Here is a 26659-nt window from a genome sequence, read left to right as displayed (position 1 = left end):
ATACTAAATTTAAAAACTATAATTAGTATTTATTCATATATTATATTTTAAAATCAAAGAACTACTAATCAGGATATAATTAAAGAAATAAGAGTTCATGTTGCTTTTAAAATATTTCACCAATTTCTCTAAAGGAAACACTATCTACAGATTTGCATCGAAGCGTTTCTTATGATAGTGATTTTAATCACTGTCAGATATCATCTATACTTGTCCTATATATGCCTCGTCCACACTGTGCCTCGACCCCACTGTGCTACCGTTTTTTTTATATATTTTTTTTATTAAATCTAACATTTTAAAAACTAAAACACATTAACTCTACTTTTTACAGAATATCCTGAAAATATAATTTTAGCTTCGATGCGAAGCTGAAAAGGTATTGGTTTTACTAAAATGTATTAATTTTTTTTTTTTTGTTTCTGTTACCACTTTTTTTCAGCCTCACCGAACCGATTTCTTTCAATGACATATCAAAAGATCACAAATCGTATCTAGTCGAAGAAATCACCCTCAAAAATTGAAAAAAATTCCCTCGTTCCCCGTAAATGGGGAAAACCTCCAAAAAAATTTTTAATTTAAAAATCGCTAATTTTTGACATTTTTTCAATTTTTTTTTACTTAAAATTACCATTACTTTTTTAAAAATAACCAAATCAATATAATTTTTTTTTTTTATAGATGCTTGATGTCTTTACCTACCATTTGGTATATTTTTTTTATAAATTTAACTTTTTCACAAAAAATGTACTTTTTCAACTTAACTTTTGAAAGTGTTCCGGAAATACTGACACTTTTATGTATATCTTAAATTAAAGCTAATGTAATATACTTTATTATAAAAAAAAAAAATTTCGGTCTTTATTTTTTCTTCATAATGAAAAAGGCTACCGAATGCTATTATTGTGTGAAAATTCTTGATTTTATTTTTTACATTTTTAACTTAATAATGCTATAACTTATTGAAAAGTGTGTAGATCAACATAATTTTTTTATGAGAAATAATATTTTTTAATAATACCTTTTTCATTCGACATACTTTTCTTAATCAGGATATTAATAAGGAACTAGCAGGTCATGTAGCTTTTGGAATAATCCACCAATTTTTTGAAATTAAACACTATCTAAAGATTTGAATCGAAGCGTTTTTTTTTTTTGATAGTGATTTTATTTATTTTTAGCAATTTTTTTATGAGAAATAATATTTTTTATTAATTCTATCACTGTCAGATATCATTATACTTGACCCAACTATACCACGTCACCATTGTGCCGCGATCCCTCTGTGCTGGGTTTTTTTAAATATTTGTTTAATGTACAAAAATTTTTAATAATTTTAATTATTCTGCCATGCTCAAGGATTTTGAGGAAAATTTATTAACAGATTTTAATGTTAAAATTATATTTTGGTGTTTTTGTTTTTTTAAATGTTTATCTATACTTTGCAAAAAATTAAATAAACAACTTCTTTTGATTCTCTTGGGCTGATTTATATGTAACTAAATAAATAATGTTACAATATAAAGTGAATTACTCATTTTATATTTTAGAAAATTCAAATTTTTAGATTTAATATGTGATTAAAAAAATATTCGTAATAGTTCTAAATACGTTGAAATATTCTGTATCAAATAAAAAAGTATTTAGAATAAGATTGAACATTCAAAATAAAATACTATTTAATGCAAAATGAAATACTCGTCATTATAAAAAAAATGTTTGTATTTTAAATTATAAGTTTTGATATTAAAAAAAAAAACGACTTTATGCCATCTCTTAATCTCTAATAAATTTTTATGATGATAATAAAACATAAATTACAATGTGGTTTTATGTAAGACCACCTGTTTAGTTATTTTGAAAAATAAATCATTAAGCAATTTTGATTTGTCGCGTCATATTTCGTTTTATTTTTGTTATTAATTTTATTAAATTAGATGACATTTTGTTTCACTCGAAATCAAACAATATTAAGATGTTTCTATTCTATTTCTAAGAATTAAAATTTTTATTTACAGTCTGCGGAAATTTACAACTTGCGGCAATATTGTCACCTTTTTTTGATAGTATGTAATTAAAAGTTTAAACCAATATTCATCACTTGTTATTGTTATATGAGTTCAATTTCTTTACAATATTACTGCTCTTCTTTTGTATGAACCACTTTCCCCTTACATTGTTTTATTTGGAATATACTAGATGATATTAATATAAATAATTAATAGAACTTATTTGATAAAATTTTTTTTTTATATTACTCAACTATTTCATTCTCATTCAAATTCAATCCTATTATTCTTAACCACTAACTCAAACTTTTTACATGCTCAGTTTTCAACAAACGCGTATATTTTATACTTCAATACCTTCCAAAATAATTTTCTTTTTGCTTAAAAAAGTATGGGCAACACCACAATGGTGGTATGATAACTTTTTACAAGGTCTTGATGTACTTCAACTGTAGACGACTCATGAAGCATCATGTACATATATATAATTAGTTAATAAGTATAATAAAAATTTTTTTATTTTTCTTTGAAACCCAATTGTGGTCCGGCCCTAAGTCTCAATCAGTAGGTTAGCGACCCAATTTTTTATTTTCATTTCACCATATGAAATACAAATTATTATACATTATAATAATATTTAAAGTTGATAGTTAAATCTTTTTTCTCGTTACTTTTTTTTGTAGAAAATAGGAGATTTAAAGGGGTTACATATCTACCCCACCATACTGTTTATCCCAAAGTATAGGCATAAGTAATTGAAAATAATAGGTATTTTTTTTGGGATATTATCCTATTGACGCGAACGGGTATGTTTTTAAAANTTTTTTTGGGATATTATCCTATTGACGCGAACGGGTATGTTTTTAAAATGTTTGAGGGTATTTTATTCAACGAAATACGATATTTGGTCATTTTATGTAACGTTAAATAAAATCAGTTCAGTGAGAGCTGAAAAAATGTAGTGACAAACAAAAAAAATTAATTTATATTTATAAACACTTTATAGTAAAATGAATACATTCACAGCTTTACATTGAAGTTGAAATTTTCAATATTATTTATATCCTAAAGAAATAAGAGGTTCATGATAAATAATTATCCAATATAATTATTCCACCAATGGGGGTTCTTATTTTTCATTATGAGAAACCATAAAATAAAATTTATAATAAATCGTTTTTTAGGTATTTATAACAAATACTAAGGCATTTTGTTTGTACTTGATATTAGCTAAAAAATCCTATATCACTCTTGGGACTATATTAAAATTACAATAGTGAATACTATATTTATTTTAATACTGTGATAAACCTTACAATGAATAATTTAAGTGTTGATCTTTATACATTATTAATTTTAAACTTCATCATTAAATCAATAGTTTAACAATTATTATTAAAATTATTGTTGTTGGAGACTGTATATCTTATGTCTGGTTGAACAGATTTTTCGGTTTTCTTAATTTTAAATTTTAAGTGAAACTACGAACATTTGGAAATTAATTTTTTTTATTTGTTTTAGCTACAACTACACAATAAGAAGGCACGTCGACGACTAAAATTTAAGTGGTGGTCAACAACCGTCCACGTACATGTTATTGATAACGATAGTCGGCCTAACAGCGTGGACGCCTTAAAACTCTGTTTTAAATTAAAAATTATTAAACAAATCAAATAAACAAAAAATAAATACTACAAATAAACCAAACAAATAAAACTTATCAAATAGATTTAACAATTAGTGTTCAACAATAATCAAATCGAACAAACACGTTTGGACTCTAATAATTTATCTACACAATAAATATAAATAAATTAGCAAAAAATATTTAATTTTAACAGTATGAATCATTGCAGCAATTTAACTCCTCGTTTCGTTGCCCTCAAAAGGTAACCTATAATTTTCGTACGGCTCAATTAGTTTCACCGTTTGTAGTCTTAATTGTCGCAGAGAATGTAATACCATCTTTACCATACTGTACCACCAGTACACGACCCAACTTCCAATTCAATGACGCTACATATTCATCGCGTAACAAAACTATAGTGTCAACGTTAATATTAGGACCCTTTGTAGTAGACCATTTCATCCTTTCCTGTAATTGAGCTAAATATTCGTGTCTCCATCTCTTCAACAACATTTGGGAAAAATGTCGCACACGACGCCATCGATCTAACCGATTGGTTTGAACACCTGTTTCGTCCGCTTCTGTCACGGTTGGGCTGGGTTGGTGTTTTAATTAAATGGTGCCTCTTATTAATTATTAATTTAATTATCCTATTTAATTTTTATTAATGGTTTATTACACAATAGACTACTGGTGATTCGAAAGTATAGATTGAATTGTACTTACCTTACGTCCTGTGTAATGCAATAATATTTCAAGTAATCCAATGTTGATTTTGGTATTAAATGCACTACATATACGATTTACATTATACGTCATATAGTTCATATAATTACTCACAAAAACTATTCAAAATTTTAAATAATAATATTTAATTACACAAAATGATCTTACTTGTGAAAGATTTTAAACACTCTATATTTTATTATAAATATAATTTATAATCAGTACTTATTAATTTTTTACGTCTGTTGAATAAGTATTTTTTTTTTTTTTGAGAGAGAATATATATTTTACTGAGAGATCGACACCAACATTTCTTAAATTTTCCTCTGGCCTGGCCAAAACAAAATTCAGAAATATTTATATCTATGTAAAAAATTTATCAAGGCGGAATTGTGATGACCCAATGTACCCCGGCGCCAGAAAGCGCCCTGAAAGGATGCGGCACAATAATCATCAAGACAAAAATTCCAAGACCAAGACAATTATCACCAAGACAAAACATTGCAAATATACACTTAAGTTTTTCTGCGTTGTCTGCCAGCGCGATGTTTGTTAAAACAAAGACATTAGCGACGAGATTAGCTACCCAGTAAGTANGCGCGATGTTTGTTAAAACAAAGACATTAGAGTTGCAATATACTTAGCCCAATACAATTAATATTAAGTAAATTTAAATCTCAATTTAAATTGAGAATATTGTGACCTTTAACTCTGTCTGCCGGTTCGATGTTCGTTAAAACACAAAGCTAGCGACGAGACTATCTACCTAATAAGAAAAGCTCATAATGAATTTTTATTATTAAATACAATTTTAAGTTGGGTTCGATTTATTATTAAAATAAAATAATTTAAAAAAAAAATTTAATGTTTAAAATATTATTTGATATTTATTTCCACAACAATAAAAATAAAACATTATTATTTAATGAACAAATTAAATTAAATAAAAGATTCACCAAAACAAGATTCACTTTAAAATTTCTAAGTGACATTTAGTTTTAAAGAAAATTATTCTAAGTCCAAATTAATTAATTTATGTATTTATGCGTAATAAACCATTAAGATATGTAATAAAGTTTTGCGGGATAATTAACATAATTTATTTAATATTGTTCAACCCTGAAATCAATTAGTTATTTTGTCATTACGTTTATGTACCTTTATATTTATTTGACTATTATCCACATGTATTTAAACTAAGTTTATTCACCCTTCAAAACCCCTCTTTATTCATATTATTGTACTCTTACACCCTTACATATTTTGCCACATTTAAACATGTGTTATTCCGCCATTTATTATCTTGTCTAATTTTCTATTATTTTGCCATATATACGCTACATTATATTTTTATTCTGACTAAGAACCAGCCCTCATATTTTCTTTTGGTATAATATAAGCATTCACACCTTCATATTAAAATCCACATCACCTCCATTTTTACCCTTCATTTTTTATTTCCCTCAAACCTGTATCCTATTATTGGTTATACCATTAGCCATATCATATTATTTGCTTTTTTTAGTTTCTTCTTATTTTTTTTTTTTTTTTGGTTTATTACAACGCCATTTTCCGCAACATGCTTAATCAGCTGATTTTTGTGCTCTCCATATTGAAAAAAATCCTAAACTTCTTTTAAATATTTATTAGCTCCTACGAAATTCGTAACATTATTGCTGTATACAATTTTTGCAATCCCGCGTCTATTAAAAAAAATCTATCTAATGCATCTAAAAAAGACTTTGTGCGTAAGTCAGACACTAATTCAATATAAACAGCTTTTGTCGAAAAACATATAAATATACAAGCGTAACATTTTAATATATATGCCTTTTTTCTAAAACTTTGCTTTATCATCAGCGGACCGGCAAAATCACAACCGCTTATTAAAAAAAACCTTCTCTGCTCAAAACTTCTACTAGATAGACCGCCCATAATGGGTTACACTGCAACCGGTCTATATCGGAAACATTTAACACAATGATGCAATACGCTTTTGCTGTCCTACGTGCATTCAATGGCCAATAATTTAATCTAATAGTAGATAACATTGCCTGTGGGCGGCAGTGCATTTATCGTTCATGTTCGCGTAGAAATACTAAGTGCGTGTATTTACACTTATCACCCGATAACATTATAGGATAACGTTGACATTCATCAATAGACATTGCATTTTTCAGCCTACCTCCAACTCTTATTAAATGTTTATCGTTTAAAAACGGTTTTAATCGTAACAATTTACTTTTCTTTGACACCTGTTTACCATTTATCAAACAACTAATTTCTTTGGCAAAATATTTATTATACACAATACGTATTAAATTAATATTTGCCCTATTTGTTCATCTGCATTTATAACACTTGTTTTAAATAATTTTTTATGAGTTTAATATCTATAAACCTTAAACAATACGCCATAACACGTAATATTTGATTTAAAGATGAAAATTTGTCTGACAGATAAGCTTCTTCTATTGCATTACAAATAATTTTAGTCGTACTTTTGCTTTCCAACATATTGCTTGAACATTCTAATACTCCATTATTTTGACTTGGCCATTTCGTTTTATCCTTACCCAACCAAAGCGGTCCTTGCCACCATAACAGCATCTCATTCATCAATTTGGCCTCGCACCCTCGAGAAAGCGAGTCTGCGGGAGTTATCCTGAGACCATAAATGAGTCCATTCTGATGGACAAGATAAATTCTGAATTTCATCAAACCGGTGAGCGACAAATGTCTTCCAATTTATGGATAGTGAAGATATCCACGCCAAAACTATATTTGAGTCCGTCCAAAAGTCTTTTTTATAATATTTAAATTTAACTTTTCCATAACATTATAAGATAACTGTGCTAGTAATAACGCTGCGAATTGTTCTAATCTGGGTATAGAAATTACTTTTAATAGAGCTACTTTTGATTTCGCACAAATAAGCCTTAAACTATGTTTACCATTTTTGTCGGTGCATCGTAAGTATATGCATCCATCATATGCCTTTTTGGATGCGTCCGAAAAACGGCGTCTTTCTATTGACGAAATATCTTTTTCGCACGTTATCTTTTCGCGGAACTTTTAAATTATTCAAAGTTAACAAGCTCTCACGATAATTTAACCAGTTTTTACTTATATTATCAGTTAATACATCATTCAACACTAATTTTATGTTCCATAAACTTTGAATGAAAGTTTTTATTATTAACAGTTCTAAAAGACCAAGCAAATCATAAATACTGGCTATCTTAGACAATATTTTCCTTTTAGTTAAATTACTTTCTGGGTACACGTTAAAATTTATTTTAAATATAAACATATCATTAGCGGTCCCGCGTTATATCAAGTATTTTTGTGATCGTTGATTCAAATACACGTTCGTTATTTTTATTTTCAATCGTGTCGTATTCAACTGTGTTTTGTGTTAAAATTTTATATTTTACATTTTTAACTTTAAAATGTTATAACTTTTTGAAAAATGTATGGGTCAATAAAATTTTTTTATAAGAAATAATATTCATATTATTTATAGCTCTTTCATTCGAAATACTTTTTTTTTAAATCGGACCGTTTCTCTTAATACAGGGGGGTTCAAAACATATAAATGCATATAGAAAGTAGAACTTTTTCAACTTAATTTTTGAAAGTGTTCCGGAAATACTGACACTTTTATATATATCTTAAATTAAAGCTTATGTATTATACTTTAATATTAATATTAAAAAAAAAAATTTGGACTTTACTTTGTCTTCATGGTGAAAACAGCTACTGTATTCAAAAATATGCTATTTCTGTGTTAAAATTCTTGGTTTTGTATTTTATTTTATTATGAGGGGATAACACTGATATTCATAAATATTACATCAATTTAATCGATATAGTATAAAAAGTTAAACATATTTAAATTTTTGTTTCTTTGAAGTCGAGAAAATAACTTTAAAATTTGAACTAGCTAAATTTTCATTTTTATTGAGTGACGAATGCGACGTACGGTTTCTGAAAAGGTAACACTTGGGTCTTTCACGCCTGTGGCACTGAATTTTTTCTTAATTATTTTTGAGTTAGAAAAAAATGTTTAACTCATTTGATTTTTATCTCATTTTGATTCAATAACTTCATAGTAATAGGATCAAGGATCCTTTTACTGTAGTCTCTTCTCGCGAGAAGAAATTAATATTAATATTATTTTACTATGTGGTTTTTTTTTGTAGCTATCATTTTTCACATTGACTATATTGAAATAATTTAATGGTCGACCGTGATAAAGATGTTTCACTTCAATATTTATTATCAAATTGCTTCACTGATAATAAACACACACAAACCAATTATATTTTATTTTGTTAAGGGAAGCGCCTAAGAAGTAGTAAGGGAGGCGCTAATAATGTGATAAGGAAGGTGCGAACTGCGGCTCCGCCATAAATATACATCATACATAGATAGTAGTTCAACATTTGTTTGCATAAAATATTTATCTTTTAATTTATATCTTATAATTTTAAATTAAATAGAGCATATCATAATAATCCTCACTTATATTAATAATTTATAGACGTATGTTTAATTTAAAGTATAATATTTATTATACTATAATTGTAGCTCTGACTCATTTAGAAGTAACGAGTAATAAAATGATTTTAGTTTTAAAATAACATTGTTTTGAGCAGATTTGACCATAAAGTATATTATTAAGTTTTCATATTGATGTAATTTTCCAATGAAGTGTCTCATCTTCTTATTTCTTTGTTTATATTTTTAAGTGAATTGGTGAATTCATTATCAAATTCAACTGAAGTTGATATGTTTTAGTTAGTTAATTTTCTATAGTTTATTAGTATGGCCCGGGACGGGTGTTGACGCGATGTGATTTCTGCCCAGTGCTCTGAATGTCAACCTTCTCCCCCCTAGCTGGTGATCGCCGCTGGCTCTGGTCCGGATGACCGGTCTCCCTTGCCGTTGTATGCGTCACCCCGAAAAGGTTAGCCCTGCCGGAGCGCGTGACAACAACTGGTGTATGGGTTTCCGCAATGAAAGGTCTTAGCTTGCGGCGATCGTCTCTGGCGAAAGGGGCGGTCACTATAGCATTTGCTGGTCAATAAATCGGAATTTGTTTCGGCCCTCGGCCTCCGTGGTTTACCGCGGACGTCGGGGGCCGTTTCACTTTATCGGTTTTTCAGTAGTGCCAGACCTGGGAGTAACAGATGTCATACTTGCCCAATATTCAAACAAAGGTCAATCTCAGCAATCGCCCTGGGGTTTCTTGGCGGGTTGTCTCGGCGATTGACGTCCGGGGATGTTCTGTGGTGGCTTGGGTGGCGAAACTGGTCAATGAAAGCGGATGATGCTAGCCGATGGGCGAGAACCGCTTTGCCGCACTAGTCCTGCGGGCGGCGGTAGACCGGGTCTCAAACGGGTGTGAATTGCGACAATGGAGACCCGTCGAGTCGTCGATGCCTCCTAGGGGATGTTCTCGGGGGGTATGTTGTCGGGGTGACGTGCTGGGCGTCCTCTGTGGCGATGGTTCAGTATACTTTGGTCCCTTGGTATAAATCGAACCCCACGTCCGGACATTACACTACGCAAAGGTGGTCCACGTACTGGCTGGCAATCCCTTCAGTGTCTATAGCCATGGGAACCAACGGGGAACTCGTCCGTCTCAGATACGGCCACAGTGCTTGGCAACCTGGGGTACGATCTGTCGATCGGCCCATCTACCACCTTATAGAGTGGAAATCACCAACGGTGCGTCTCTGATCTCAGGCTTCGGCCTCCTCCCATATCATGTCGGTACTTTCGGGCGTCGGCGTGTATGGCGGTCAATTGCATTTGCTGGTAAGCAGTTCATTCGTTGAGTATAGCTTCGTCAACCCAGCCCCTTGGGGTTTGGGCTGGTTAGGTTTGGTCGACGNTCTGTCGATCGGCCCATCTACCACCTTATAGAGTGGAAATCACCAACGGTGCGTCTCTGATCTCAGGCTTCGGCCTCCTCCCATATCATGTCGGTACTTTCGGGCGTCGGCGTGTATGGCGGTCAATTGCATTTGCTGGTAAGCAGTTCATTCGTTGAGTATAGCTTCGTTAACTCAGCCCCTTGGGGTTTGGGCTGGTTAGGTTTGGTCGACGATGGACTCTCAGTAGTGGCGGAGTAACGGACATTGGTTTAGGTTTTTAGTTAGGTTGTTTATTTGCGTTATTCATTCCTTCAAAATCTCTATAAGTCGCATGAGGACGCTTCTCATTTCGGACTTACGTTTCTGGTCGCCTTGTGCGCCCTAGACTCTATGTTCCGACTTGTTTTACGCTGCTCATCCGATAAGGGGGAGGTCGCCCCTTGGGTGATGAGATGGGAGCCTTAGACGAGATACATGTATAATGTCTCGATCTTAGGTCAATGCCCACGTAATGGTTAGTAAGACCCTAACCAAGTCAGACGCGTGAAGTGGGGCTAGTTCATAGCTAGTAATGACGCGGGCGCTCCTTGGGGCCATGGCGTTGCCAAGCGCTATGGTCCCCCTTTTAAGCAGCATGAATTCTCATAACACAGAGCCTCGGATGGGGGTGGATCCCAAACAGCGGCCACCCCCACTCATGTTGCTGGGTCGGCCGGCGAGCCTAGCTCGTCTGTCCTGCCCGCCCTTCTCCCTTGCCCGATATGTGAGCGTATGTTCAAAGGCAAGATTGGTGTCGGTGTGCACATGCGCAGAGCGCATGCTGAGGTGGCCAATGACAACATCGACGTCTCGCGAGTCAAATTGCGATGGTCAGATGAGGAGAAGCGCATCATAGCGATGCTTGAAGCGACAGCGAAGGCTGACGGCGTTGCGGACAGACTTATCAATGGATATTTAGTTGAGCGACACAGGGGTTGTACCCTAGAATCGATTAAGGGTATTCGAAGAACCCAGGGGCACAGGGCACTAGTTGCCCAATACCTAGCTGAGCTCCTTGACCAACGTGATCCAGATATGTCTTGTTCGCAATCGGCTTCCAACGCTTCGGTTGATAGCTCGCTTGTCGATGAGGATACCCCTCTTTTAGCCGCAAGTGGCCTCCGGATTCCTGAAGATCCGGTGAGGCGTGGTGGTGCTTCGGCACTTAACCCCGCCAATATTGCCGTTGGATTGCTCTCCACGGTACAGGGTCATGGCAGCGACATACTCCTGTCGGCGGCGAGGCGGTTAGTCGATGATGGCGCTGATCCAACCGCAGAAATTAGCCGCTGGTATATCCAGTACGGCAAGCTTGTATTAGCTAATTTTAGCCCAGTCAGTAGATCTAAAGTTGATCCTGTTGGAAGGGACAATAGTCCAAAGACCCGTAAAGCGTTGAAGGCCAGAGAGTACAGGCGTAATGTCTCTGAATGGAAACGTGGGCACAAACGCGTAGTCGAGCGTATACTTACGGGGATCGATTCGGGAGCAGCAATGCCTCCGTTCGAAAAGATGGTCCAATACTGGGAGCCTATAATCGAAAGCCCCCCAGTCCCCACCTCTGTGGCACTCAATGAGAGCAGAGAGACTCGAATGCGCAGTATGTTTGACCCTGTTTCGCCAGGGGAGGTAGTCAAATCCCTTCCTTCGGCAAATACAAGTCCGGGCCCTGATGGGTTTAAGGCTCGGCTATGGAGATCATTACCCATACCACTTATAACTGGCTTATTCAACTTGTTAATCGCCACGGGAAAACTCCCGGACATTTTTGACCATTCCCGTACCATATTTGTCCCCAAAAAGGGAGATGCCGGGTGCCCAGGTAACTATAGGCCGATTTCGATCGCGTCGATAGCCCTGCGGCACTTCCATAGGATTCTTGCCAGAAGGCTTGAAGGTCTGTCCGTAATCGATGACAGACAGCGGGCGTTTAGATGTGCGGACGAGGTGGCGGAGAATCTCTTCCTCCTCGATTCGATACTGACGAGCGCTCGTTCGTCTTGCCGGGGACTGTGTTTGGCGTCGCTGGATTTATCCAAGGCATTCGATTCAGTATCCCACGGCTCGATCTCTGGGGCTATGCGTGGCGTTGGGCTTGACCCTCGCTTTGTCGATTACAACGACCGCGTGTATACCCAGAGTAAGACATTCATTCAGGTCGGCAAATCTTCCTCCCGGTCCTTGAGGGCGACAAATGGCGTGAGGCAAGGCGACCCTTTGTCGCCGATTTTATTCAACCTGCNCCCTTTGTCGCCGCTTTTATTCAACCTGGTGATAGACTTCGGTCTACGAGCAATCCCAGGAGCGGTTGGCTATATGCTGGGCAACGAGCGGGTGAATGCTCTGGCGTTCGCAGACGATGTGATCCTTGTGTCGGAGACGGCTAGGGGGTTGCAAATGTCATGCGAGAAGTTCACCTCTCGATTAGCATTAGCCGGTCTGAGGCTAAACCCAACGAAGTCTGCTACTCTCACCCTGGTTCCTTCGGGACGAGATCGCAAACTGAAAGTTGCCGCCACGTCTTACTCCTTAGGGGGTTCGTCATTGGCGGTAACCCAGGTGGGCGAGTTCTGGAGGTATCTGGGCATAGAGTTTCAGGGAAACTACCTATCTGGGTTCAAGTGCGCGTCTCTTGTCAGCGCTCTGGAGGCGGATTCGGCCGCCCCCATGACGCCGCAAATGAGGCTTGCAATTGCACGGGACTACGTGATCCCAAAGTTCGTCCACGGATTAACTTTCACGAAGCTCCCCGATTGCAAGTTACGACAACTTAGTCACGAGACTAGACGTGCGATTCGGTAATGGCTGGATCTCCCGACTTCGTGCCCCAACTCGTACATCCATGCCCCCACGTCATCTGGGGGCCTAGGGGTCGCTGACTTCGAAAGATTTGTCCCGAAAAATCGGTTCGCTAGGTTGACTAAGCTCGAGCAGTCACAGGTACCGGCGGTGCGTGAAGCATTCCGTCTCTTTGGGACGGGTGTGTTAGCAACCCTAAGGCGCCGTGTTGATAGGATCGTAGCGATGACTAGTCATCATGAATTACTCCATAGTTCAGTGGATGGAGCTGACCTTAAGCTTTGTCCTGGTAGCTGGGAATCTACGGCGTATATGCGCAGGCCAGATGGTATAACTGGCCGCGACTTTAAGCAGTACGCCAAGATTAGGATTAATGCCCTACCCAGCCGCAAGCGCGTTGGACGGGGGCGCAACATCCCGTTTTCGGGCGAGTGGGTGTCGGGTGAATATCGCCGTCCCCCCGCGACACGGGAGCCTCCTCGTCTCCCTGGAATGGGTCCCTTAGGCCCAGTCCACATTCCTTTTGCCTCTTCCTATTTTCCTGCTTGTCCGGGTCTAGGCTATTACATGATGAGTAGCCTCGGCCTACCTCCCCTTTCCTATGGCTTTCCACGGGGTAGAAGCCGCCTCATCCAAGGCGACTCGCATAGCTATGAGGTATGCGGGCCGTTGGGGCGCCTTTCTGATATAATTGTTTCTGTTGCGTATACAGTCACATGGTGTCTTTGTTGTGACCACCCAATCAATATGTGACTGACCGCTGGTAAAAATAGTTGGACGAGTTCCACGTGCCTCGTTAAAACGAGTCATTATTATTCATTCGCAACTAAACGCTCGCTCGAGTATCGTTGATACCAAACTAAACGGTAAATTATCGTTTCTTTTTTTTATTTTGTGTTCTTTTTGAACTATCGCAAAAGAGTGTATACAGGGTGATTTTTTTATCATAGCCCACTCAATTACTTGCAGAATATATATAATTTAAACTTATTTTTTTTGGTTTTCTTTAGTTACACATTACTCTTGAATTAATAACTATTTAAAACTTTTTATGTTCATCCCTTATGCCTTGTAAGGGTGTCAACTTTGTTTTTTTAAATGGGAACACATATTTTTAATTTAATAAAATGTTTGAATTTTTAATTCAATAGTAAATGGAATTTGAATTTTTATAATAACTTTATTAGTTTATTAGATATAAACACTTAAAGTTTCAAATGTTTGAGTTAATATACATGTATAATACACAAGGGTTTACAAATACAGGTAGCTAATTGATTTTTTATAACATCGATATTAGGAGGTACACAGTATAGTTATTATCAATGGTAGTAAGGCACATTGTTGTGTGTTTATAAATACACTAACTGACAATACAGAAAGTATATCTATTGATAGTCATAATTGATAATAAACAATCCGTGACTGTGACAGCAATGTCATAAAAATCTAATTAGCTATCTATATTTATAATTCCTTGGATAGCAAAATACATTGAAACATTCATATTTTTTTCAATTTTTATACAGAAATTGTAGTATTATTAAAAATTACGTGACTGATAATTAATGACTGACTGACTTTTTAAAAACAAAAGCTATAAATATGTTAGTCAATCATGATAATTATTAGTGTTTTAAAACACTCTGATTTTATATTAATATCTAATAAAAACTAATAAACATTGAAGTTTAAAAAAATTTTAAGTTTTCAAGGACCTCTTTTAGGTAGGAATGTTTCATAAATATGTTCTTTAATATTCTCAAATAGCTAAAAGTAGCTGTATTCTATGTACACTATGATTTTTTTAAATATATTAAAATGAAAAAATATCTATCGCAATCATTACTGGATTCTATATAAACTGAAACTATATAGAATGAGAGAACAAATTGAGAACCACTTAAAACAATATTTTAAGATTTCTACGGTCCAGCGTTTTAGGTTCCGAATTTTAGTAGTCCGTAATTTTATATTCCGTATTTATATTTTACGGAATTTTACGATCCTGGATTCTATTGTCTGGTTTTTAACGTTTTTGTAATTATACAGTTCCAGTAATATACATAATGGTGATATTTTTCTGGATAATTCATGTTTCACCCATTTTTTTCTACGCATATATACGGCCTAACATTTTTGATGCGAATTACATAATTAGTGAATTTTGAAATTGTTCTAGAATTTCTGTGTCCTTATAAAATATATCAGGTTAAAAAATGACGAGTACTTTATGACGAAATATGAACCAACAACTTTTTTCTAATAAAAAATTACGACATTTCTGTAAAATTCAATGTCACTTAATCATTTGTATCGACGCATTTTATGATAGTGATGCTAATATACAAATATGTTATAAGCTAATATTATCTATACTTATTCCAAATATGTTGTATCTCCAGTTTTCTAATTTTTTTTAATGATAACATATATATTTAACTAATTTATCGAAATGAATATTATCTAACAAAGAAAATACGATTCAATACAACATAAAAACTAAGAAACNCTATACTTATTCCAAATATGTTGTATCTCCAGTTTTCTAATTTTTTTTAATGATAACATATATATTTAACTAATTTATCGAAAAGAATATTATCTAACAAAGAAAATACGATTCAATACAACATAAAAACTAACACTTTGGAAATTATTAAAATATTTATACCTGAATGGAAGGAGGAGGGCGACTGAGAAATGTCTAATGATATAAAGTGTCTTAACCAAATCTCCCCAAACTTATTTCATAATTTTGTTTTACTCGTAACTTAAGAAATAGTGGTACAAAATTTATCCATTTATAATTTTCTTAATTGAATCATTTTCTATTATTTCAGTTATGTAAACTTTTTCTGACTTTAATAACTGCTACAACTTTAAAAAAGCATTAATCCTTATAAAACTTCAATAGAATATACTTTTGACAAAAATATCATGAAAACTTTATTTTTTAAAGATACAGGCACGCTTGAAAAGAATGTCTATTTTAATTTTTGAAATGTTCTAAAACATCTGCTAACTTTTAACCAATTTCAAAAAAAAGTATTTGAAATAATCTACAACATTATTATTATTATTTTTGTCTAAGAGAGGTCTGACAAATCGAAATCTTTTTCATATTAATGTTTTTTAAGAGTACTTAATGATAAAAAAAAAAAATGTCCCAATAATTTTTTCTAAGAGTTATTTTACTTTAAATCAAATAATTGCAAAATTTCTGTGAAAATTCGTTATCTTTTTTAATTTTGCTATAAGTGAACTATGCTTAAAAGTTTTATATTGTACCTTGGTTAGATCAATACTAAGAGTATTGCTCAACAATTTGGAGACCCTCTCAATCGTGTTTAATTGTAATTTTAGATAAAGTTCAAAAAATGTTCTTACAACTTATTTGATTAAAAATAATTAATTTTCGTATTACTATTGATTATACAATCTTATACTTACAATTAAAAGACCAACCTAATAATTAAAATAATTTATTTTTATACTTTTACTATGAGATTCTCATAGTCCACCAAAATGAGGCGAACGTGAGGAATAAATTTCCATTCCACTCTTTTATTTGAAAGTACTGTAATATATCCGATTGGGTTTTATAGAGACGCGTGGATCGTTTATTAATGAGCAGCAACAGGTTATTTAAAAAACAAACCGAAGAGATAAATTAATAATAATAGTCCGCATTGTTTCGGGTGCACGAGACTACCGGAGCCGGTGGTGTATATACTCCATGTTGTCACTTCGATAATGTGAAGAAGACTCTACGTATCATTTGCGACGGATCGCAGTTGACAGTGCTGCACTTGCTATAGACTTTGCATCGCGGCGTATGGCACGTGATGTTGGTCATAGTAGTGCAACTGTTGATAAAGGTATCGCGGGTCGCGGAGTATTGCGTATCATATTATGTTTTAATATTCAATAATAGCACATATTAATTTTTTTTAAAAATTTTATTCAACCGGTTTAATGATAAATGTATAAATTTTATTAAAACTATTGTTGTAGAAAATGTTACAAATAAACTAAATACAACAATATGACTTAAAAAATAATAACCAAGATAATATTCTTTAATTAATTAAGAAAAATCCAAACGTTTTCTAGAACTCCATTTATCAAATACTTTGGCTGAAAGTAAAAATTTAATTAATGACTAAAAGTCATGGTATTAGATAAAATGAACTTTTATATATCTCATTTTTAAATGAGTCATAAATAATAGCGAAAAATTTTTTCATATTATAATGATTACAAATTATTTAACTATATTATAATTTAAATAATATAATTAAATGTAAAATTTAATTTTATACGATTTAGATCTTATCATTTTGTTTTGTATTATTTTAGAATAAAATAATGTTTGATAAATCATTTTATTACTAATTATATTGTCAAAATTACCTTCTTCCTTAAAATCATTCGCTGAAAAATTGATATTTCTTTTATAAACACAGAAGATCTATAAAGTGCATAATATTGGGTAGCCATATAGCTCAAGCTAAAATCTTAAAATTAACAATAAATGTCAATGTCTTACTAACATGAACTGAATATTTTTGAAAAATAAGACATTGTTTTTTTAATTATTACATAGATTTATAAACACCATAAATTTTTTTTTTTCTATCCACAAATTAAAATTATAAAAGAGAATGGATCAAGCTAATGTATAATAAATAGTTATACTTATGATTTAGTAATATATCCCTATTAAATCACTACTATATAAAGTGAGTTCTCAAATACAATTTGCGCTAATAATTGACATTGGAGATTTAAGATAGGCGATAAAAAATGTATGAAAATTTGATTTTGTTAACATCAGATGTTCTATATTTTATGTGAAAATTATTATAATGCAGNAGATGTTCTATATTTTATGTGAAAATTATTATAATGCAGCTGAATCGAAAATAGGATATATTTTACGTTTAAACATTTTGGTAAATTTGAAAAATCATTTTATTACAAATTATATTATTAGAATTTACCTGTATTCATGAAATCAGATTCTGAAAAATTAATATTTTATTTTTAAACACAGAGAAGCAGTATAAATGTAAATTAATAGGAAGCTAAATGGATCTAGCAAAAATCTCTAAATTAACAATAATAACCAATGTCCTATTATGATGAACTAAAGATTTTTGAAAATTCAGACTTTGTTTTTCTAAATATTAAAGTGTATACTTAGTTTTTAGTAGACTCTATAATGATTATAAATTTGAGTAATATTTAAATTATGATAAAATTTATAAAAAGGAATTAAAAAAAAAAAAAAATGTAAAATATTTCATGTACACATTAAACTTAGATTTATAAATACCATGAAAATTTTTAGCTTCGACACGAAACTGAAAAGCTATTGGTTTTACTATGAAGTGTTTTTTTTTGTGCCTGTTACCACTTTTTCTCAGCAAACTTTTTGAAGATTTAAGATAGGATAATAATAAAACAATGTATGAAAATTTGATTTTGTAAACATCAAATGTTCTATATTTTAAATTAATATGATTGTAATGCAGCTGAATCTATTAAGGAATATGTTTCATGTTTAAACATTTAGATAAATTTGATAAATCATTTTATAACTAATATTCAAATTTACCATTTTTCGTCAAATCAGATGCTGAAAAATTAATATTTCATTTATAAACACATAAATTCTATAGATTTGTAAATTAATAGGAAACTAAACGGGTAAAGCAAAAATCTCTAAATTAACATTTAACAAAAAATTGTAAAATATTTCTTGTGAATTTTAAACTTAGATACATAAAAACTCCAAAGATTATTTTTTTTCTATTCGCAAATTAAAATCATAAAAGAGAATGGATCCAGCTAATGTATAATAAATAGTTATACTTATGATTTAGTAATATATCCCTATTAAATCACTACTATATAAAGTGAGTTCTCAAATACAATTTATGCGCTAATAATTGACATTGGAGAATTAAGATAGTCGATAAAAAATGTATGAACATTTGATTTTGTTAACATCAGATGTTCTATATATTATGTGAACATGATTATCATGTATCTGGAACTATTAAAGGATATATTTTATGATTAAATATTTAGATAAATTTGATAAATCATTTAATTAGTAATTATATTATCAAGATTTACCTTTCATCGTCAGGTCAGACGCTGAAAAATTAGTATTTCATTAATAAACACAAAAAAACAATATAAATATAAATTATTAGGAAACTAAATGGATCAAACATAAATCTCTAAATTAATATTCATAGTCATATAAAATTCAATAATTTGAAAATTAAGACATTGTTTTTAAGTATTAGAGTGTATGTTTTATTTTTAGGAAGTTCGATAAAAAAAATTAAAAAGGAATTCTTAGAAAAAAGAAATGTAAAATAGTTCAATGACACATAAAACTAGATTCATAAATACTATATAAGCAAATCTTCCTATGCGCAAATGAAAATCTCAAGAGAAAATGGACCTAGTTAACGAATAATAAATAAATATACTTATGCTTTCGTATTATTTCCCTATATAAAGTTATTTGACAAATCCAATTTGTGGGGACATAATTTAAAATAAAGTATAATGAAAAAAAAATATATAACAATGTACGAAAATTTGATTTTGTTATCATTAGATGTTCTATATTTCAAGAGAACTTAATTTTAATGTAGCTGAACCTATAAGGGGGAATTTTTTTTTGGTTTAAACATTTATATAAATTTGATAAATAATTTTGTTACTAATTATATTTTCAGAATTTACATGTATTCTTCATAGGAGCATCTGAAAAGTAAATATTTCATTTTAAAAACAGAAAAGCTACAAAAATGAAAAACATTAGGAATAAATATGGTGTATAAAAATAAGGGTATTGTCCTATTATAAATTAAAGATTTTTGAAAATAAAAAATAATTAATTATAATAAATATATTATTTCATAAGAATTAAACTGTGTAATTTATTTTATGATACTTGAAATTATTTACATGCTTGAGTATGTGTGATAAGAATCATATCATCGGAATTCAATGTACAAATAATATAATATACAATTATGCATGTAATATGATTCTTCAGTTATAAATGTTTATAATGATTTAACAAACATAAAGTGTTTTTAGTTATACTCTTCTTCTTTTTCCTCGCTTTAATCCTAACTACTTGAGGTAGCCACCCTTATCTTAAACTACAATTTTACATGATCATATACATCATCTATGCTCACATCAGCCGTCCTAATATCGCATTCAATTACATTGCTCCATCTATTTTTTCGTCTTCCTTTAACATTAATTTCTATAAATATTCTTATAGCTTCCAATTCCTCTTTCGTCATAACATGGCCAAATCATCTAAGTCTATTTCCTCTTACCTTATCTATGATTGATGCTATACATATACTTCATCTTATATGTTCGTTCCTTATTCTGTTCTCTCTAGTTACTCCACTTATCTGTCTAAGCATACTCATTTCAGCTACACTCATTCTCTGCTCTACTTGAATTTACCTTTCAGTCTCATTGGAATTCTTTTATCGCATAACACACTAGACGCATCTCTCCATATTAACCACCCGCACTTAATCCTGTATCATACACCCTAATCAATAACACCACTCTTATGCACAACTGATAGTAAATACTTAAAACTGTCCACCTCTTCTATCACATCCACAAATACTCCTTTATCATACTTATACTCTATATACTCTGTTCATCAAGACCTAATCTGTTATTAGTTATACTAAATAAATAAAGCACGAAACAAGGTGATATTGGTAAGATGGTAAGGTTTGTTTATGATTAAAAAGGATCTAATTAATAGCTGATTAATATGATTACAAAAAATGTCAGTAAAGCTCCTAAAATAATATTTTAGTACAACTGAGTAAAAAACTATTGATATTATTTATTTAAAAATATAATTACTTGGTGTTGGTACAGGAGTATCTAAAAATTTAAATGAAAAATAAATAAAATATCTGAACTTATTATTGTAAGCTTTTTATTGATTAATTTTGCGGAATCTAAATCAAAAAGTTCTACTTCAACATTTAATAATTCTATATGGAAGCGTATTTAGGGTTCAAAAATAAATGGGAAAAATTCCCTAAAATTTTTTTAAATAAATAAATTTTGTAATTTTTTTTAACTTTTATATTTATAGCAATTATAATTTTTTTTCTGAGTGAATGATTTATTAAATAAAATTTGTACAGAATGATACTTTAACAAATCTTTTCACAATATCTACGAGGTGTTAAGTAAAATCATTTTTTTTTTCCATAGAAATATTGATTTTACAATATTATGAAATTTACAGTATAATGTAAATTGAAAAGTATATTTAGTTTTAAACCTATTAATAAATCACCATATCGATTTTAATTATTCATTGATAAAATTATACTAGGAATACTAAGAAAAAGAATGTTTGTATTAATAATGATAACATTGTTGTTAAACTGGACTTAGGTTCAGACATAAAAGTTTTACTATTTAGATTTTTAGGTAACTTAAAAAAAATAATAAAAAAATGTTTGATCATAGTATTAAGGCACAGGTCTGTAGAGGTTTATGACTAAATGTAATAGGTAAAATTAAAGTTTAGAGTACTATAAATAGAAATGTGGAAGACATTGAATTTTTAGAAATCAATATTTATTTTTATCTGTAAGAGGTTAGAATCATTAATTTTTGTTGATGAGTAACTTTTTTAGAAAAAATAATGTTTATGATAAACATACAAGTATTATTGTAGGTTTAGGCAAATTGCAATTAAACATTGAAAGAAGGTTTTGTACTAACTGTAAGACCTCCAAAAAGAGTTTCTAATATAATATAAAAAAAAATCAACATGGTTACGAGATTTTAACTAATTAAATTTTGTGTTTAGTTGTAATAATTTTGATTTTTATTACAATATTTCGATTAACATTTTTAATGTTGATGATATTATTTTAATTAATTTAGTATTAGTCAATTTTGTTTTAGTTATGGTGCTGTAGTTTATGATTACATGCTATAGATATGATTGATTATTTTATACAATTGTCATAAATATTGTTATTGTTTCTTATTTATTTAATATTTATTCATCAAATTTAATTTACCAACTATATAATGTTAATTACCAGATACAGCCTATGTAGCAATTATTTAAATTGAAGTATTAAGATAATAAAAATGAAAATTTTGATTTACTATCTTCAGTTAAGGAATAAGTTGATATGCTTTTTCTAATATTTTCTGTTTTTTAATATTTACTCTTAATATGTAAAAAAACTATTAATAGTATTTATTTAAAAATATAATTACTTAGTTTCAGCACATAACGATCTGAAAAATTAGATGAAAAATAAATAAAATATTTAAAATAATTGTTTTAAGTTCTTTATTCATTAATTCTGCAAAATTTTCTTCATCAACATTTCATAATTTTATATGGAAGTGTATTAAGGTTTATAAACTAAATGGGAGAAACCTCACAAACATTTTTTTAAATAAGTAAACTTTGTCATTTAATAATTATAACAATTATAATTTTTTTTTTTTTTTTGAGTAAATGAATTATTAAATAATATTTTTACATAATGATACATTAACAAGGCCTTTCGAAATATCTACAAAGTGTTAAGTAAAATAACTTTTTTTCATTATATAATAATTGATTTTACAGTATAATGTAAATTGAAAAGTACACTTAGTTTTAAAACCTATTTAACATTGCAAAATTAATTTTAATTATTCATTGATAAAATTAATATTAAATTTGCTTACAAATTGAAAAATATATATAGTTTAAACAGTTATTTTAGAAATTAAGAGGATTGTAATGCTTTATGAAAAAAATGATTAATTCAATAAGAACAATTTATTTTAAAAATTAATTCAAGGACTTTAAAGGAAACATTGTGATTTGATCTAGACTATGTAGTAAAAGAAAATATTTATATAAAAAAAAATATATTTTACTATATATTTTTTAAAAAGTGAAACGCAAAAAACGTATTCAGTATTCATATATAGTTTCTCCAAAATATTAGTACTAGAAACTTATTATTATTATTATTATTATTATTATTAATACATAAATATTTTCTAAAATTAAATTTTTTTTTTGTATTTTGAAAATATAATATATGCAGACTGCCAAAAAAAGCTGGCGGAACTAAATTAAATTAAATAACTTCCAGAATATATTTTTAAAATTTACAGATAGTATAACAAAATTTCTTTTATCTTATAATTTTAGAGGAGGTGATTTTATTTTTGAGAGAACTTAGCGCTACAAGCAACCCTTAAACTCCGCGCAGTATCTTTTCGTCTACTTATTAATTATTTATACATGGTTATCGTCTTTTATATTATCTAATTTATTGTTATCTCTCTTTATTTTAAATAAAAAACAACAAATATATACTTTAAACTGACATAGACCTAATTAAAATAAGAAATTTAGACAGTATTTCGAAATTTATTGATATTTTTATTACTAGATATGAGTAAGAGTATAACATGAAAATAACTTGAGATAAAAATAACAATTTCTGCGTATCACCTCTAGCCATCATGTTAAGTTTATTCAATAAATTTTAGAACAATAGAAAGTTATTAACATTTTTATAGTTAAATGGTATAAGGTCAATAAATGTCTAGTATTAAAAATATCACCTACCACATACTATCACCACTCTATATTTTAAAATCCCAACTTTTATTTAAGTGCTGATCTAAAAGTTACTATTAGTCATATTCTTAATTAAATAATTGTTTAAGCTAGTTAAATATTTTTGTTGCCATTAAAAAGAATAAAGTTGACACCACCCTAAAAAAAATGAATGAACCAAAAAAATACTTAGTGTTTAATAAATTAAAAAATACATTTAATAAAAAAAAATTCTAAAATTGATTTAGATTTCTATTAATCATGATAAAAATAGAATATTGTATAATAATTATAAAAATATATATTTGATAAAATTAATATCTATATACTTTCTAACTACATTTCTTCCTATAAAGATAAAATATTTATACGTTTTGAACTAATAATTTGTTTAAAGAGTCGTTCTCAATTTGATATTTTAATTTTTTAATTTATATATTAATTTAATATGTATGTTGCAGCTAATCAAAACTTAAGTCAATACACTTATAGATAAAAAGAATGAATTAAACAAATACTGATACATGTTATACTAATAATTTTTTTTATTTTATAGAATCTAAAATAAATTATTAATGAATGATACTCAATCATTCTAAAAAAAAAAAAATAGTTATGATTATCACTCGGTTTATGATAAATGAATCACTTTGTATGAAAAAGAAATGATTTTTATACTAATTTTTTTTTAAGATCAGAAATAATTATATAATAATAACAAAACGTATTAAAATAAATTTATCGTGTTTGAGTAAATTAAGCAAGACGAACATTCGCATGGAAAAACAAATTATTTGTGATAAATGTTTTTTTGTAATTTTTACCTGGTGTATTTAATATATGATCTAAAAAATAATAAAGCGTTATGTTAAAACATATTTGATTCAGAAAATGTCATTATAATAGAGTTTAAATTAAGTTTATGTTCTTATTAGATAGTAAAAAATTGCAAATTTAATAGTATAATAACAATTGAATTTTTTTCTCACTCAAATTCTGTTCATTAGGTGCTCCAAAACCTGTTAAATTATAAAAGAACTTAAATTTGGTTATAATAAGTGAAAAAAACTCATTATTGTATATAGAAAAAATGATTATTATACTTATTATTTTCTAAGGTTAGAAATAATTATATAATAATAACAAAACGTATTAAAATAAATTTATCGTGTTTGAGTAAATTAAGCAAGACGAACATTCGCATGGAAAAACAAATTATTTGTGATAAATGTTTTTTTGTAATTTTTACCTGGTGTATATAATATATGATCTAAAAAATAATAAAGCGTTATGTTAAAACATATTTGATTCAGAAAATGTCATTATAATAGAGTTTAAATTAAGTTTATGTTCTTATTAGATAGTAAAAAATTGCAAATTTAATAGTATAATAACAATTGAATTTTTTTCTCACTCAAATTCTGTTCATTAGGTGCTCCAAAACCTGTTAAATTATAAAAGAACTTAAATTTGGTTATAATAAGTGAAAAAAACTCATTATTGTATATAGAAAAAATGATTATTATACTTATTATTTTCTAAGGTTAGAAATAATTATATAATAATAACAAAACGTATTAAAATAAATTTATCGTGTTTGAGTAAATTAAGCAAGACGAACATTCGCATGGAAAAACAAATTATTTGTGATAAATGTTTTTTTGTAATTTTTACCTGGTGTATATAATATATGATCTAAAAAATAATAATGCGTTATGTTAAAAAATATTTGATTCAGAAAATGTCATTATAATGGAGTTTAAATTAAGTTTATGTTCTTATTAGATAATAAAAAATTGCAAATTTAATAGTATAATAACAATTGAATTTTATTCTCACTCGATTTCTCTTCATTAGGTTTTCCAAAACCTATTAAATTATAAAAGAACTTGAATTTTGTTTTAATAAGTAAAAAAACTCACTGTTGTATATAGAAAAAATGATTATTATACTTATTATTTTCTAAGGTGAAAAATAATTATTGAATCATATGAAAAAAATTTACAATAAATTTTTCGAAGTTTGAGTAAATTATAAAGTTTTATATTTGTATGGGAAAAAAAAGTTATTTATGATAAATATTTTTTGGTAATTTTTACCTAGTGTTTTAAATATATCATCAAAATAATAATATAGTATTATATTAAAAAATATTTCATTCAAAAAATTGCATTTCAATGGAGTTTAAATTGGGTTTAATAGTAGATATTAAAAAATTGCAAATTTAGTAGTATAATAACAATTGAATTTTATTCTTACTCGAATTTTGTTCATTTAATATTCCAAAACCTGTTAAATTATAAAAGTAGTTAAATTTTGTTCCAATAAGTGAATAACTTAATACTTTGTTTTCAATAAATAGTTTTACTTTTATTGACGAATAAAATAAAATATGCTAAAATGCTTATCATTCTGAAACCGTTCTGAAAACAATTTTCAAAACATTATTAATTTAATTTCAGTAAAAATTTTTGAATTGCTTACCATTTTTGCTATTAAAACAAATATTAAAGGGATATTAAGAACGAGAATGTATTATTAATTATATTAAATGATGAAAAAAATATTTATTGGAATATTATATTTTACATTCACATTTTATATATTTATATAAAAATGATAGTAGAATTAATTTTTTTGTTAACATGTGTAACCAACAAAAAAATTTCAAATTGCGTATTAGAAATAGTATTTACTTAATCACATCATTTTTAATAATTGCTGCACTTTAATATAATTTTAAATTACTAGCATCTATCTAAACAAAACTTCACACTAAATTCTTAACTTAATTTTTTTTATAAACCCTGGAGGTTTTGTAAGGGGCTAAAATTAAATTTATTATTTTAAAGTTAAATTCAGTTCAGTACCATAATTATTTCATGACTAGTAATAT

General features: G+C 29.4%; 1 protein-coding gene across 49 annotated transcripts in view; it reads right to left on the bottom strand.

Annotated features, from left to right (window-relative positions):
* LOC126896939 (uncharacterized) overlaps positions 1 to 26374 on the bottom strand; it is a 97361-nt gene extending 70987 nt beyond the window's left edge. For 45 of the 49 annotated variants that reach the window (XM_050670142.1, XM_050670140.1, XM_050670141.1 and 42 more), the window contains exons 1-9: positions 26248 to 26374; positions 26132 to 26186; positions 26023 to 26052; positions 25603 to 25632; positions 25438 to 25458; positions 25178 to 25207; positions 25013 to 25033; positions 24753 to 24782; positions 24588 to 24608 (exon numbers count right to left, since the gene is read on the bottom strand). In XM_050670142.1, coding sequence (XP_050526099.1) covers positions 24588 to 24608; positions 24753 to 24782; positions 25013 to 25033; positions 25178 to 25207; positions 25438 to 25458; positions 25603 to 25632; positions 26023 to 26052; positions 26132 to 26186; positions 26248 to 26250 — 241 coding nt within the window. In that variant the 5' untranslated portion in view covers positions 26251 to 26374. The remainder of the gene's footprint in view (positions 1 to 24587; positions 24609 to 24752; positions 24783 to 25012; positions 25034 to 25177; positions 25208 to 25437; positions 25459 to 25602; positions 25633 to 26022; positions 26053 to 26131; positions 26187 to 26247) is intronic. The other 4 variants (XM_050670155.1, XM_050670153.1, XM_050670152.1 and 1 more) reach the window with 4 other exon arrangements.
* Between the last annotated feature and the right edge of the window lie 285 nt (positions 26375 to 26659).

This window comes from Daktulosphaira vitifoliae, unplaced genomic scaffold, assembly GCF_025091365.1.
Source record: "Daktulosphaira vitifoliae isolate Bord-2020 unplaced genomic scaffold, ASM2509136v1 Scaffold_1, whole genome shotgun sequence".
Taxonomy (NCBI): domain Eukaryota; kingdom Metazoa; phylum Arthropoda; class Insecta; order Hemiptera; family Phylloxeridae; genus Daktulosphaira; species Daktulosphaira vitifoliae.
This window is presented reverse-complemented; position numbering and strand designations above follow the sequence as displayed.